This window comes from Palaemon carinicauda, chromosome 25 (genome assembly GCF_036898095.1).
Source record: "Palaemon carinicauda isolate YSFRI2023 chromosome 25, ASM3689809v2, whole genome shotgun sequence".
NCBI lineage: Eukaryota > Metazoa > Arthropoda > Malacostraca > Decapoda > Palaemonidae > Palaemon > Palaemon carinicauda.
The window spans coordinates 88,937,290-88,952,289 of NC_090749.1; the positions used below are offsets into that span (position 1 = coordinate 88,937,290).

Here is a 15,000-nt window from a genome sequence, read left to right on the forward strand (position 1 = left end):
ATATATATATATATATATATATATATATATATATATATATATATATATATATATTTATCTATATTTGCATATATATATATATATATATATATATATATATATATATATATATATATATATATATATATATATATATATATATATATATATATATATATATATGTATATATATATATGTATATATATATATATATATATATATATATATATATCTATATACATATTTATATATATATATAATATATATATATATATAAATATATATATAAATATATATGTATATATATATATATATATATATATATATATATATATATATATATATATATATATATATATATATATCTATATTTGCATATATATATACACACACACACATATACATACATATATACACACACACATATACATACATATATATATATATATATATATATATATATATATATATATATATATATATATATATATATATATATATATATATATATTTGGGCTCAAGCCATGTCGTCCTAATGGAAGTTCCTAAGGTAGTTTCAAAAGGGATATATTATACTACAGTGATATTCCCAGAGAATTAACCTTCAGGTTCCAGAATTCTAACTCCTGGAGCGAATATCCTTAAAATTTTCTCAAAGATATCACATAATATCAGAGGACGCATTCTTGACACGCCACATAGCAATCTGCACCCCTAATAGCGTTTACGCTTCGAGGGGGACGTGGCAAAAGAATAGAAAGGGGCTGTAACAAGGTTACCCCCGTTCCCGTACTACTATTGACCACCACCCCAGCGCTATTCCTAATTTTGTAGCGATTTCGCTCAGTGGTGTTCCCTGCTGATCTAACTTTTCGATCGATTTCCAAGGATTTATTATGCATTCTCCAACTTCTTTCGCCTTTGGAAAGTTGAGTATTGGGTCTTTACAATGAATAATTTTCAGCTCCCTTTTCACAGTGAAATTTGAGTAATTTATTATGTTTAGAGTTAGCCTGCTCCGGAGGGGCTATGAGCGCTGTCGTTCATTTGGCATGTTATTTAGTTAGCAGAACGACTTCCCTGTTTTTAAATAGCATCATATATCATAAATTAATTATTTAATTATGTTTGCTAGTTAGGCAATATATTCTTGTAAAGATATTTACATAGTGCATATTTATTCATTTCCATGTCGATCGTATAGGCGTGTTATTATACGTTAGACATTCCCTGGTTACCCTTGTGTATGGTGATTTCAATTATGCAGAGATGGGTATCTCTTTAAATTGGATGAAACTTTACACCTCTTAAAAAAGGGAAATTTAAGGGTAATCCCTCTTCCCTCTGAGTGTAGCCTCAGGCTACAACCTTAGCGGGTCGGCCTCGAATTTTCAATTCAGGCATGACTTTCCTACGGTTTTTTCTGCCTTTTCCCTGTAACCGCAGATGCAGGTTTTTGGGGTTTTGGCCAGAATCTCAGAGTATTTAATGTGTGGTCGGTAGCTACCTGGAAAGATGAATAGAATTCTTTTGCTGCGTTAGGCTACCGACATAGGAGGCTAGACCTCCTTAGGCCACACCTGAAGGGTCTGTACGATATGACCCTTCTTCCTGTGACCTAGCAGACTATTCCTGTGTTAGTGGACCCTAGGAATAGAATTTTTCTAATGCTTAGGAGACACTGGCACTACAACCCCGTTTCCTTACCATTAGAGGTGGTGGCGAGGGTGCTACCAACCTCTTAATCGTATTAATCTAACCCTAGGCTAAGGAATAGAATTCTTTAGCCACCTGGGATAGTTCTGATACAGGAACAGAGTTTGTTAGGTGGGGCAGGACAAGCTACGGCCGGCTCCTGCTGTACCTTTCACAGGACCCTGTTTTCCCTTCCCTTCTATCCCTTTATGTTGGCGAATCCCGGCAACCTTACTGTTGCCGGTGGGTTGCCGGGATCGACCAGACTCCCCCTCTTACAGTCGATAGCTGCCGGCCGGCAGTCTTAACATCTGTCGGCCGGCAGTAATGACAGCTGTGAGCTGCCGGCCATATTAGTTGCCGGCCGGCAGTAAAGACTACTGCCGGCCGGCAGTCATGGCAACTGCCAGCTGGCAGTCATGGCTGTTGACGGCCGGCAGTCATGGTGACTGCTGGTAGGCAACCTGGGCAGCTGCCGGCCGGCAGCTGCTGGCCATGTTGGCTGTAAGTGGGAAGTCCCTTCTGTTTACAAAGGTTCTTCAGTTCTTTCTTGAACTGCTAGCAACAGTGGCTACTGCCGGGGTGCTGCCTACCAGGCCGGCACAGAATGGTGCCTGCTCAACCGGCAGCACGCCGACTGTACTAGTACTGCCGGCAAGGTTTAGACAGATCCTTGCTGGCGACAGTACTGTAGCTGGATGGAAGCTTGAATTTTATATTTTCCCCTTCCATTTGAACCTACTTTCTGGAAAAGGTAGTAATAGTAGACTTTTACATCCCTTTTACTGTATATATATACAGTATTAGGTAGCCTGTTCTCCACGCTATCTCTCTTTCTTTTAGCTAGCAGGCTAGATGTGCTAGCATTAGCTAGCTATGCCGACGACATGCTGGCTGAACTACTGTATATGTTTATACATGTAGTTAGTATTTTTGCAGTATACGTCGTTGGCGCCCACTCGTGTCCGAGTATTGGGTTCTGTCGTTAGCCATCATCCTCCTATCTGTGGGGTGGGTGCTTATGCCTGATGTGGCTGTTAAGTCCTAGTCTGTGGTGGAAGAGTCGCGGACAGTGTTCATAAGGGAGGGTAGGTGGTGGGTGGGGCTTTTCTAATCGCTCTCTCCTTCTTCTCCTCATAGCCTCCTCATTTTGTCTCCTCCTCTCCTCGAAGTCCACGGTGCCATGGTGTACTGTACTCCTCCAGGTTTTCCTGTCCCTGGCTGTTTCTTCCCATGAGGAAGAATCGATGTCAGTTAGAGCCAGGGTGCGCTTTAGTTGATCTTTATAGCGCATTTTCGGGGCTCCTCGTGGTCTGGTACCCTGGGTCAGTTCTCCGTAGAATATTTTCTTTGGGAGCCTAGATGGATCCATCCTATGCACGTGTCCTATCCAGCGGAGGCGGTGGTGGATGATGGTGGCCTCCACGCTGGTCAGCGAGGCAAGTTCTAAGACTTCAATGTTGGTGGTGTGGCTCTCCCAGGGGATTTTCAAGATCTGCCTCAGTTTCATTTGTTGGAAGCGTTCTAGGATTTTAATATCGTTTCTATATAGCGTCCATGTTTCACATGCATACAGGAGCGTGGAGAGGACTACTGCCCTGAACACCATTATTTTGGTAGTCATTGTCAGTGCGTGGTTGTTAAATACGCGGCAGTTGAGTCGGCCAAAGGCGGAGTGGGCTGCCCTGATCCTGTTCTCCACGTCCTTTTTGCTTGTGGGAGCTGATGTTAGGATGCTCCCTAGGTAGGAGAACTGGTCCACCTGTTCTAACGGTTGGTCATTCACTGTGGTATTGAAGTTAGGGAGCATCAGTCCTGGTGGATGTTGGACGAGGGTCTTGGTTTTGTCTGAGTTGACTTGCATCCCAAAACGTTCGTAGGCAGAGTTTTATGCATCAGCTAACGACTGCAGGTCCTCTGCCGTCTGACCTGGGGTGGCATTGTCGTCAGCATACTGCAGTTCTCGCACTGCACACAAGGTGGTCTTGGTTCTGGCGCGGAGTCTAGCAAGGTTGAAAGCGCCTCCATCCATGCGGAAACGTAGGTTGACTGAGGGTGTGTCTGGAGGAATCTCGTTGAGCATTGCTGCGGTGTATAGCGAGAAACACGTCGGGGCCAGAACACAGCCCTGCTTCAGGCCGCCGTTGATGGGGAATGGGTCTGAAAGAGAGTTCTGGTGGCAGACTCTCCCAACCATTCCGTCATGGAGGGCACGCACCAGCTTGACAAAATCGGGCGGGCAGCCATATCTTTTGAGGACAGCCCACATGGCAGGTCGAGGTACTTTGTCGAAGGCCTTTTTCAAATCCCAGAAGATGAACATTATGGGCTGTTGTTGTTCGAGGCTCTTCTCTTGTAGTTGTCGCGCACAGAAGATCATGTCTATGGTCCCGCGGGAAGATCGAAAGCCGCACTGGGACTCTGGCAGGACGTCTTCTGCGAGAATAAGGAGGCGGTCAAGGAGAATCCGAGCGAAAATCTTACTCGCGATGCTTAGTAGTGATATTCCCCGGTAGTTGTTACAGTTCTCCCTGTCTCCCTTCTTGAAGATGGTAATGATGTTTACATCGCGGAAGTCACTGGGGGGGGGGTCTTGGTCTCCCATATTTTCAGTATAAGGAGCATCAAACGGTTCCTCAAGCCGGGGCCACCGTGAGTGAGGACCTCCAACGGGATGTTTTCTGGCCCTGGGGCTTTGCCGGGCTTCATGCGCTGCAGGGCCTTGTTGAAGTCATGGATGGAGGGTGGTAGTGCCATCCAGTGACGGACGGGATGCTGCGGGGTCATTCGCAGGAGATCGTCTGGGGTGTCTGCTTGGTCATTGAGGAGGTTCTCAAAGTGAGACCTCCACCTGGCCAGGATGCCCTCGCTGTCGGTGATGGTCGTGGCCCCATCCGCGTCCTTCAGGCTGCCCACTGATGACCGTGTGGGACCGAATATTTCTTTTGTTGCTGCATAGAAGCTGCGCAGGTCACGTTGGTCAGCGAAACTCTGTATTTCTGCAGCTTTTCTTTGCCACCAGGTGTTCTGGGCTTCACGGATACCTCTTTGGCAACCAGCTTCAGCTACCTTGTGAGCACATTTGTTAGCTGCTGTTGGTTGGTTTTCCAAAGTCAGGCGTGCTTGTCGTTTGGTTTCAATGAGAAGAGAGATGGTAGCAGCATTCTCATCAAACCAATCCTGCCGTTTCTTGGTGGTGTAGCCTAGTGTTTCCTCCGCGGCACGGGCCATGGCGTTTCTGAGGGTGGTCCAGTGGTGCTCGACAGTGGCCTGACCCACAGGGTCTGCGAGGTATTGTTCGCAGGCCTCCTTGTAGTTCTGTGCCACCTGTGGGTTGCGGAGCTTACTATAATCAAAGCGTTGGTGTGGTACGCTGTCAGGTGCCCTTCTGGGTGGTCGTAGGGTCGTCATGGAGAGTCGGGAGATGAGGAGTCTGTGGTCCGTCCAGCAGTCGTCCGCTCCGGGCATGGATCGGGTGATGCGGACGTCTCCTCGGTCTCTGGCTCTGGTCAGGACGTAGTCCAGGGTGTGCCAGTGTCTAGACCGTGGGTGTCTCCATGTGGTCTTTTGTCGCTTTGGTAACTGGAAGATGGTATTGGTTACCACAAGTTGGTGTTCTGCACACAGACCCAGTAGGAGTTGGCCATTGGCGTTGCAATTTCCAATGCCATGGCGGCCGATGATTCCCTCCCACAGGCGATGGTCTTTGCCTACTCGGGCATTAAAGTCGCCAAGCACAACGAGCTTGTCATTGGCGGGCACTGCCTGGATGGTGCGGTTGAGCTGGGTGTAGAAGGCAGCTTTGTTATCATCGGTTGAGGTCATAGTCGGGGCGTAGACAGAGGTAAGGGTGAGATGTCTGTCCCGCGTGATGGGGATGCGGACAGTCATCAGGCGCTCACTGATGGCCTTGGGAGCGAGGTTGTGCTGCTGCACTAGCTGGGAACGGATGGCGAAGCCGACACCGTGGATGCGAGGCTCCTCTAGGGCCTTGCCTTTCCAGAAGATGGTGTAGCCTGTTCCAGCTTCCCTGATGTTGCCCTCTTCGGGTAGTCTGGTCTCGCTAAGAGCCGCCACATCAACATTGAAGCGGGCTAGCTCCTTGCAGACGAGGGCTGTACGTCGTTCCGGGCGGTTGGTGTTCGTCACGTCTTGGAGGGTGCGGATGTTCCACGCACCTAAGGTTAATATTTTTTTCTTGTTGTTTCGACCGCATTAGTGGGATGTCCGCCAGCAGCGGTGAGCTGACCAGACGGATTTGCCGTGTCCGATGTTTACCCCACCTTTTCTAGGGGCCTCCCCATGTGGGGTGGGCTGCGGTGTCCTCAATAGCCCAGCCCAGTCACGGGTCCAGCTGCCGAACTCTGGTGTCACGGCACCGTCACCAGAGAGCGACTGAATCTTAGACTCGCCGCCTGAGTGCAGTCGTGGGCTAAGGGCTTCCAGCTATCCAGGCCTGCCCCCTTCACCCACGGTGCTGTCGCCTCAGGACTTGCTGGTGGTGATGATGATGATGATGGTAAGAAAGAGATGAAGAAGGGTGGAGGAAACGACAGAACGCCAGTAGCTAGGTATATTGTTTTGGGTGGTCGTGGCTTTGCAACGGCCACGCACACACACTTGGCCCACATCATTTTCACCGCGGCTCAAGACATATGAGACAGGCGGCTTCTCCGATGTTGGTTGCATCGGGCTGCCGGGTTCTTGTTATGTCAAGGCCCGCCTTGTTGCCTGCCCGACAGGCATTGCCCTCTTCCGCCGGCGCTGGGAAGCTCCGCTGTTGGGGTCTTGTTTGGTTTGATTTTGGAGTTTTCCTTCTCCTAGCCTTTGCCTATCTTAAAATAAAGGAGAAGGCCTATAGGGGTCCAGTCTTGGTCTGGTCTCTCAGAACTGGCCTTAGTGGTATGGTTGAGCCTGCCAGGGTGGATAAACTACCCCACCGCCATTGCCCAGCCCATCATTGGGACACTCAAGCCCCTCTACTGCAGCAAAGTGCTGGACCATCAGAGGGGAGTTTGCAGTATAGGATATACTACAAATAGAAAGCTTCTGTATATTTTATGCTAGTAGTGTTTTCCAATATATTTGAAAATCCTACCCAAATATTTGTGGAACCCAATTTCATATTGAAAGTATTTAATTCTTCAATATTCTAATTAGAAATCAGTCTTCAGATTACCCTGCAATATTAAAATTTTAAGGACTGGAGATTACACTCCTAACCCTTAAAGGGCAGAGCCCTTATCCTCGAGTCTCCATGATTAGGAAACTTTATGTTTTAATTATGTAAGGGGGGGTCACAGCAAATAAGTTGGGTGGGATATATACAAATATATGTCTTTCCTTTCCCCAGTCCAGTTGGCATCATGCCAGCTGGACCGTACAGTCAGTTGCTTACCAGAAAGGCAACACATTGGGTGGATCATACTATATATAATTATACAGTGGCCAGTATATTGCAATATAGTGCATACTGCAAATTGAAAACTACAGTATGATTATACAGTAACTATTTCTAGCATATCTTGGGTATCCTCATGTGATCTTATGCCCGCAGCCGCTCTTACATTGAAGGAATAGTATTTCTTCGTTAAGCTGATTGAGAAATCAGTCTTCCGTACCCCACAGTATTTAGTATGAAAGGGACAGTGGAGTATACACTTCCCTATCCCTAGGGGTTAGAAAACCCCCTTTTTCAGTTGGAATTCCTTCGAAAAGGAAATTTCTATCATTTAATACTGAGGGAGGTACCAGCATTTGCTTGCAAAGGATACACAAGTATGTGTCTCCTACTATCCCTTTATAGCTTGCTATCCTAAGCTATTCTGTTAAGATATGACCTTTGATATATTGGTTATCAGTGAGATAATCAATCGTATACTCATTTTGTTTTCCTTTCTTTACAGGAGGAACGCCAGATGTCATGTGTTGCAGTCTTCTGCAAAACTAAGAGTAAGTGTTTTTACGGACATAATGCATGCAGGTTTCATGCCCCCTGCAATATTATTTCCGAACACATGCAGTATTGGAACCCGCAGGACTGCAAAGTATGTCGGGCCCTATTTTCAGAAGGTTTCAAGAATCCCAAGTCGGTAGAGACTAGGGATGCAGCTCGTTTCAAACTACGCAACTGGGTGAGAGGCTTTCAGAAAATCTCTCCAGGACCTTACCTGCCTAATGACAAGATGCGTAGGTTACTATTTCCAACAGCGAGTAAGGATATACTGGTACCCCAGACACGAGGTACATTTCGCGATGTCCATATACCCTTCTGGAAGGAGGGCAAAAAGCGCCCACGGGAAGAAGGGGAGAATGTCAGGTTGGAATTGTCTCTGTCCCAACAGGCTCATGAGCCAACAACATCGATATCTCCGCCTTCTATCCCTCTTTTAGATGGAATGAACCAGTTATGGGTCCAAGTCAAGAATCTAGTAGAAAATTTGTGCAAACAGAGCACAAAGCAGGAAGCAAAATGCAAGGTAGAGCTTAGTAAAGCTCCACTTGTCGCTCCTAAAGGGTCGTACAAACGACTCGTAGATCAAGACCTTCTGACATGCTCCACAACCAATCCCTGGAGGTTTGCGGAGGTAATGCCGATTTTAAACGGCAAACTCTACATCTCGGAGAAGATGGGTGCTTTTCCTTTGGACAAAATCCAGTTCTGGCCAAGCTTTGACGCTTTCCCGAACTGTTTCATTAGTCTGAAGGATAAACCAACATCAGGAAAAGGAACGGAATGAAAGGAGGTTATGATTCTCGACAATGATAAAACACAAGCTATCCTATCATGCAGCATAGAAAAGGCGGGTTACTCAGTCCCGAAGGTATCCACACCAGGTAACAAGCACTCTTCCTTTCTTGCTCCTGTTTCAATTTCATTCCCCTTTACGGAGAAGGCTTTCAAATATGTCACTGAGGCAATAGAGACAGGTAAACCGAGTCCTACACTCAAGGAGTGCGAGCCTCTGTCACTAGCATTTCCCAGACAGGAAAAGAACTGGAAGTAGGCCCATTTCACCTTTTCAGTAGGAAGACTTGAGGGGGATGTCGCCAGTCGACAATTTAAGGAAAATCTTCCAAAATTATCTGAGTTTCTCTTACAGGATGAACAAGAAACAAAGGAGAGACTTGCAGCCTCCTTATCTCTACAAAAATACATAGAGTTCTGTTCCGCTCATCATGATACCCCAGACATGCTCAAGGTCTTAGCCAAAATACATATAGCTACTTTGGTAAAAGACCTTTATGCCTTTATAAAGGCTAGAAGAACATGTAGGGAGTTTGTGTTAGCTAACGCAACAGCGAAACACGATACAAGAAAGCTAATATCTTCCAACATCTGGGGTAAAGACCTCTTTCCAGACGACGTAGTCAAGAAAGTGATTAAGAACGCCTCCATGGAGAAAGTACGACTTCTCCAAAAGTGGGGCATCCTTTCAAAAAGAGAATCTTCTAAGGTTGTGGATCCCCAACCTAAAAGGAAGATGGGGAGGTCTGGAAATCCATTTCGAGCGGTTCAACAACAATCCACAGTTGTAGTGACCGAGATGTCACAGACAGATGGTCGAAAAGATATTCCTACTGATCAGTGGAAGCATAGAAATGCTTCTAGTAGGAGGGAGATTCCTTTAGGATCGCTGGACCTTCGATCCTTGGGTCCATAGCCTAATCAAGATGGGACTAAGATGAGAGGTGGAGATATCTCTACCACCATTTTCTCAACTCCTCCGATAATCCAAAACCCTGAGAGCTCTAGAGCATACAGGTGGTAAGGAAACATTCAGAACTTATCACCACTCAACAAGTCCAAATAAAACGAGTTCAGGATGTTTATCCTCTTGAACATAAGGACCTCGCTGCAAAAAAGGGTGCCTATAGTCTTACCAGACCTGAAAGTCGTCTATCGACAACTTCCAGTCCATCACCCTTTCCCCTCCTATCTAGGACTCAAGTTACACAAAGTAATGCCCTTCCTAGGAAAGATACTCGTCAGACTAGACAGAGTCCTAGTTGCCTTCATAAAATTGGCAGACACAGTCATGCAATATTCAAGCCTAAGAAATGTTCAGGCAGCAATGTTCCTGGACAAGAGGCTGGGGTGGGCAGCACTCAAGGTGGCTGGTCTATGAACATCCGAAGAAATGATCCGGTCCCCGGAACATCGTGGATGAAAGATAAACTTCAAGAAGTCTCGATTCTCTCCGGCTCAAAGGTTTCAATGTCTGAAAATCCATTGAAGCCTGTTGTCACTCCAACTCTCCTTTCCTTTGGGAAGGTAAAAGGAGATGGCAAGGTCTGTCAAGAGACTCCGGTAATCAGTCAGATTCCCAAAACGAGAACAAGAAGGAACCCTGATCTCTCTCCAGTTCGCAATAGAGACAGACCCTGCACTAAGAGCACTGCAGCAAGATGCGCTGGGAGCCTGGAGAAAACAAGCATCAAACGCTCGAAGAGGCCTAAAAAGACCGATAGCGGTCCTTCCTTAATCGCTTCCCTAACAAAGGTCAAAGCCCGAAAATCCCAAGACCATGTTGGTCCAGTCATGAGTAGGGAAACTCTCTCCAAGCAGATCAGATTGTCTACGGCTGATCTGGGACTCCGAAGCGATAACAAGACGCTGCAATCGACGATGCTAAGGAACATCTCATACAGTCTAGGTGTAGTTAGCCATCCCTTACCTAAAGGGATGGCACCTGTCAGCAGTTCACATACAACCGATCTGCAATGTGACAGTGGATGCTCTACTCAGCCTCAGGCCGATAGAGTTAGAATGGTCCACGGACGCAGACGTATTCTTTCTCAGATGGTAACAAGTCCCCGAACTGCAATCCGACCTCTTCATTACGAGCGCCGTCAAGTAACTACCTTGATATGTACCCCCATACGAGGATCCTCTAATTTAAATGATAGACATCATGCCTCTGAAATAGAAGGGATAGACTTAGAATTTCCAGTTCATCCCGTCCAATCACCTGCTGAGAGCCCTCAACATGCTGAGATCCTTCCAGGTGGGAGTAGCTCTGTTGGCTCCCAGGTAGCCCAAGAGCAATCTATCCTCCTTGAGGAAGGAACAGAGGCTGAGCCTGTCCTTTATTCTGAACCCGGGACAACTCCGAAAGGCTCAGAGATTAATTGCCTTCGATTTATTACAGAGAACCAAACCCTTCATTGCAGGATTTTCTTGCCATAGCGGTTAAGAAAAGATTTGGGATCTCAAAAGGCAATATAGAATTCTTAGAAGGATACAAGTCTAAGTCAACTAGAAGACAATATGAGTGATCAGGTAAAAAGTGGGTTGCTTTCGTAAAAGCAAAAGGACCGAGAGAGATTTCAATGAACTTCTGCATGTCCTTCTTTATCCATCTTCATAACTAGGGTTTGGCGGCCAACACGATAACTACGTGCAAGTCAGCCTTGACTAGATCTCTTCTATATGCCTTTTAAGTAGACTTGGCGAATGAGATCTTTAATAAGATCCTGAAGGCATGTGCGAGGCATAGGCCTGCTGCACCACCAAAGTCCATCTCTTGGTCTTTGTACAAGGTCCTACATTATGCCTCATCCTTGAACAATGAAGATTGTTCGCTTAAGGATCTAACCCAAAAGGTTATTTTTCTGTTCGCTATAGCCTCAGGGGCTAGAGTTAGTTAAATAGTGGCCCTTTCTAGGGATGAAGGCCACATTCAGTTCTCAGAAACAGGATAACTGAATCTCTTACCTGATCCATCCTTTCTCGCTAAGAATGAGCTACTCACTAAAAGGTGGGGTCCCTGGAGAATCTGCCCTCTGAAGGAAGATGTCTCTATGTCCGGTAGAGTGTCTAAAGGTCTATCTTCGTAGAACTTCAGACTTCAGGGGAGGACAGCTCTTTAAAGGAGAAACCTCTGGATCAAACTTATCCCTAAAACAACTGAGGTCGAAGCTCAGCTACTTTAATAGTAGAGCAGATCCTGACAGTTCTCCCGCAGGTCATGATCTGAGAAAGATTGCTTCATCACTGAACTTCTTTCAGTATATGGACTTTGAGTGTCTTCGTTCATACACTGGATGGAAATCATCCAGACTGTTTTACAAACACTATGCGAAACTGGTACATGATCTGAAACACTATGTAGTGGTGGCAGGTAGTGTATTAAAACCTGCCCCCTAATTACTGTTATAAATAGTCAATGGTTTGGGACTTCAAATGTCCTCGCATATATGCTGGGTGAGAATCATCCAGAGTGTTCTACAAACACTATGCTAAGCAAGTCCATGATCTAAAGCAGTATGTGGTGATGTCGGGTAGAGTATTAACCCACCGTCTAATTCTACGATGAACAGCTAATTGACTGGGACTGTCAATCAAAATCCCAGGTGTGGAATTATACAGATAGCACTAGTGCTGGTGTACGTAGTACACAGTGCCGATAAAAGTAACCAGTACAGGAATTATGAAGAGAATTTGTTTTATAAATTTTCTTCAATCTGAGAGTGGCACTTATCATTTCTTGCTTTCCAAGAAAGAAAGATAATCTCTCTACAGGTTACATGTATAGTTCCGTTATCATGCTACATTCGTTTTACTTACTAATAAACGTCTATTAGAATGTAATTGCGTCCTAACTCGCCCGACAATTGTGTGATTAAAAGTCCAGAGTATGTAGTTTTATATATTTGTATGCTCACAAACAATGGATTTAAGAAACACTGTTAAGTATTTGGTAATTTTCACAAACTACGAGACGGTTTGTTCATCTGGTGTATTCTTATGTTTGTCTATACAATATATGCTTACCTTGAGACCCCCTTTTTTCTACTGTCTAGAATGACTCTTCCCTATAGGGGGCAGGAAGCACTAACATCGGAGAGGATTAGTGATAATGACGGATAACGGTAACGTCATTTGTCTCGATTGATCCAAATGATCATAGAAAGGTTGTCCCAAGGTTAAGGCACTGATAAAAATCCACAGATACATTAATGCTCTGGTATACTTCAATCAGAACGACATGTCTTGAGCCCAAAAAACGGATTTTGAGCGAAGCGAATGATCTATTTTTGGGTGAGATCGCCATGTCATCCTTATGGACCCACCCTTCTTTCTTAAAAGAAAAGATCTTCACAGTTCCCTCCCTGACGTACTGTATCTGTAGCACCACGCTCAATGCTACAAGGAATGTCCGCCATCTTGGGAATGGCGCTGGGGTGGTGGTCAATAGTAGTACGGGGACGGGGGTAACCTTGTTACGGCCCCCTTCTATTCTTTTGCCACGTCCCCCTTGAAGCGTAAACGCTATTAGGGGTGCATATTGCTATGTGTCGTGTCAAGAATGCGTCCTCTGATATTATGCGATATCCTTGAGTAAATTTTATGGATATTCGCTCCAGGAGTTAGAATTCTGGAACCTGAAGGTTAATTCTCTGGGAATATCACTGTAGTATAATATATCCCTTTTGAAGCTACCTTAGGAACTTCCATCAGGACGACATGGCGATCTCATACAAAAATAGATTTTTCGCTTCGCTCAAAATCCGTTTTATATATATATATATATATATATATATATATATATATATATATGTATGTATGTACATATATATAACATATATATATATATATATACATATATATATATATATATACATATATATATATATATATATATATATATATATATATATATATATATATATATATATATATATATATATATATATATATATATATATATATATATATATATATATATATATATATATATATATATATATATATATATATATATATATATATATATATATATATATATATGTACATATATATGTGTATATATATATATATATATGTATGTATGTACATATGTATATATATATATATATATATATATATATATATATATATATATATATATATATATATATATATATATATATATATATAGATAGATAGATAGATAGATAGATAAACCTCCCTTTGTGAGTGGGATGCCTTAACATGAGGAAAGGTATAGTGTATCGCAATGATCAGCAAAGCTCTACTAGGGCTACCCATAATAGCTATGTTTGCTGTGAGCTATCAGACATAAATCTCCCACCATCACCAATCTGCAGTTGGCAAGCGTGGTGAGGAAAACTAGCCAAACCACAGTCATGAATAAGGACATGGATGTGGCCAATGTCCTGCAGTGTTCTAGACACAGCAGCTTTTGTTGTTGTTGTTGCTGTTGTTGTTATTTATATACACAGATATATACAGTTATGAAGTGAAATCCTTGCATAATGAATACATACTTTTAAACAGAATAAAATTCCTAATTCCTAAACTAAAAAAAGTTAACTTGCACCCAAGTACTTATTCGTGTATCCTAAATATCTCCATTTATCTATACCAAGTGAAATTCTTAATCACTCAACTATAAAAAGAAAATGAGAAAATTCTTACTCTTCCTCTTGAATTCAAAGGCAAGGAAGGTCGAACTCCAGTTGACCTCCTTCTAGGAATGGCAGCTGCCAACCTCCTTGACATCTTGAGTCAGCAAGAAGTCCAGGAAGGATTCGATGCTGACTATAGGGAGGATCTGCTGAGATCCTTCGTCGTCAGTAACTATCGCTATAATCTGCAGGTGGGCATTATTATTATTATTATTATTATTATTATTATTATTATTATTATTATTATTATTATTATTATTATTATCTGGGCTACACATATATAAACTATACCATTTATTGAATAAAAGTGAACCTCACATGGAGTATTTTCATCTCCCCACAGGAAATAATGTTAGCCATCACAGCCGAGTACACTGATTGGTCGAGATCCCTCCATCGACCAATCAGCATCAGGGACTCAACCGGCCAAGGCCTTCACGATGCAAATATCGTCTCGCCGATGGCAGATCTTGCCAAGCAGCTCTACACGACTTCCCGATCATCTTATCTCTACGTGTTGGAGGAAGCAGTTTCAGATGTATGTCGATATGGATAGATTGGATTTATATATGAAATAGAAAATATGGTATATTTTATTAATGAGAATCTTTAGTAATCTAAAGAAAGTCTTTTTAATATCATCCATAGATTAGAGATAGATATATCCAAATCATACAAATTAAATTCATGAACATATTAAATAATAAATATCAATAAAAGAATAATGCTATAAATAAAACATTCTAAACCTTTTTAATTTAAATTACTATTTTTCAATTCAGTAATTACTGCAATAAAGCTTTAAAATAAAATTAGTTATCTTTCGAAAAGTCAGGAAACGAGATTCTTCTCCTGAACGAGCTGGCATACGTCTTTGGTGGTCCTCTGGGCGCTCTTGGACCTTTGGCCTC

General features: G+C 43.4%; 1 protein-coding gene across 1 annotated transcript; it reads left to right on the top strand.

Moving 5' to 3' along the window:
• The first annotated feature begins 10,946 nt into the window (after positions 1-10,946).
• LOC137619135 (neuroligin-1-like) lies at positions 10,947-14,645 on the top strand. Its single transcript, XM_068349323.1, has 3 exons — positions 10,947-10,965; positions 14,120-14,280; positions 14,433-14,645. Exons 1-3 carry the CDS (start codon positions 10,947-10,949, stop codon positions 14,643-14,645), a joined length of 393 nt encoding a protein of 130 aa, XP_068205424.1.
• The last annotated feature ends 355 nt before the right edge of the window (positions 14,646-15,000 follow it).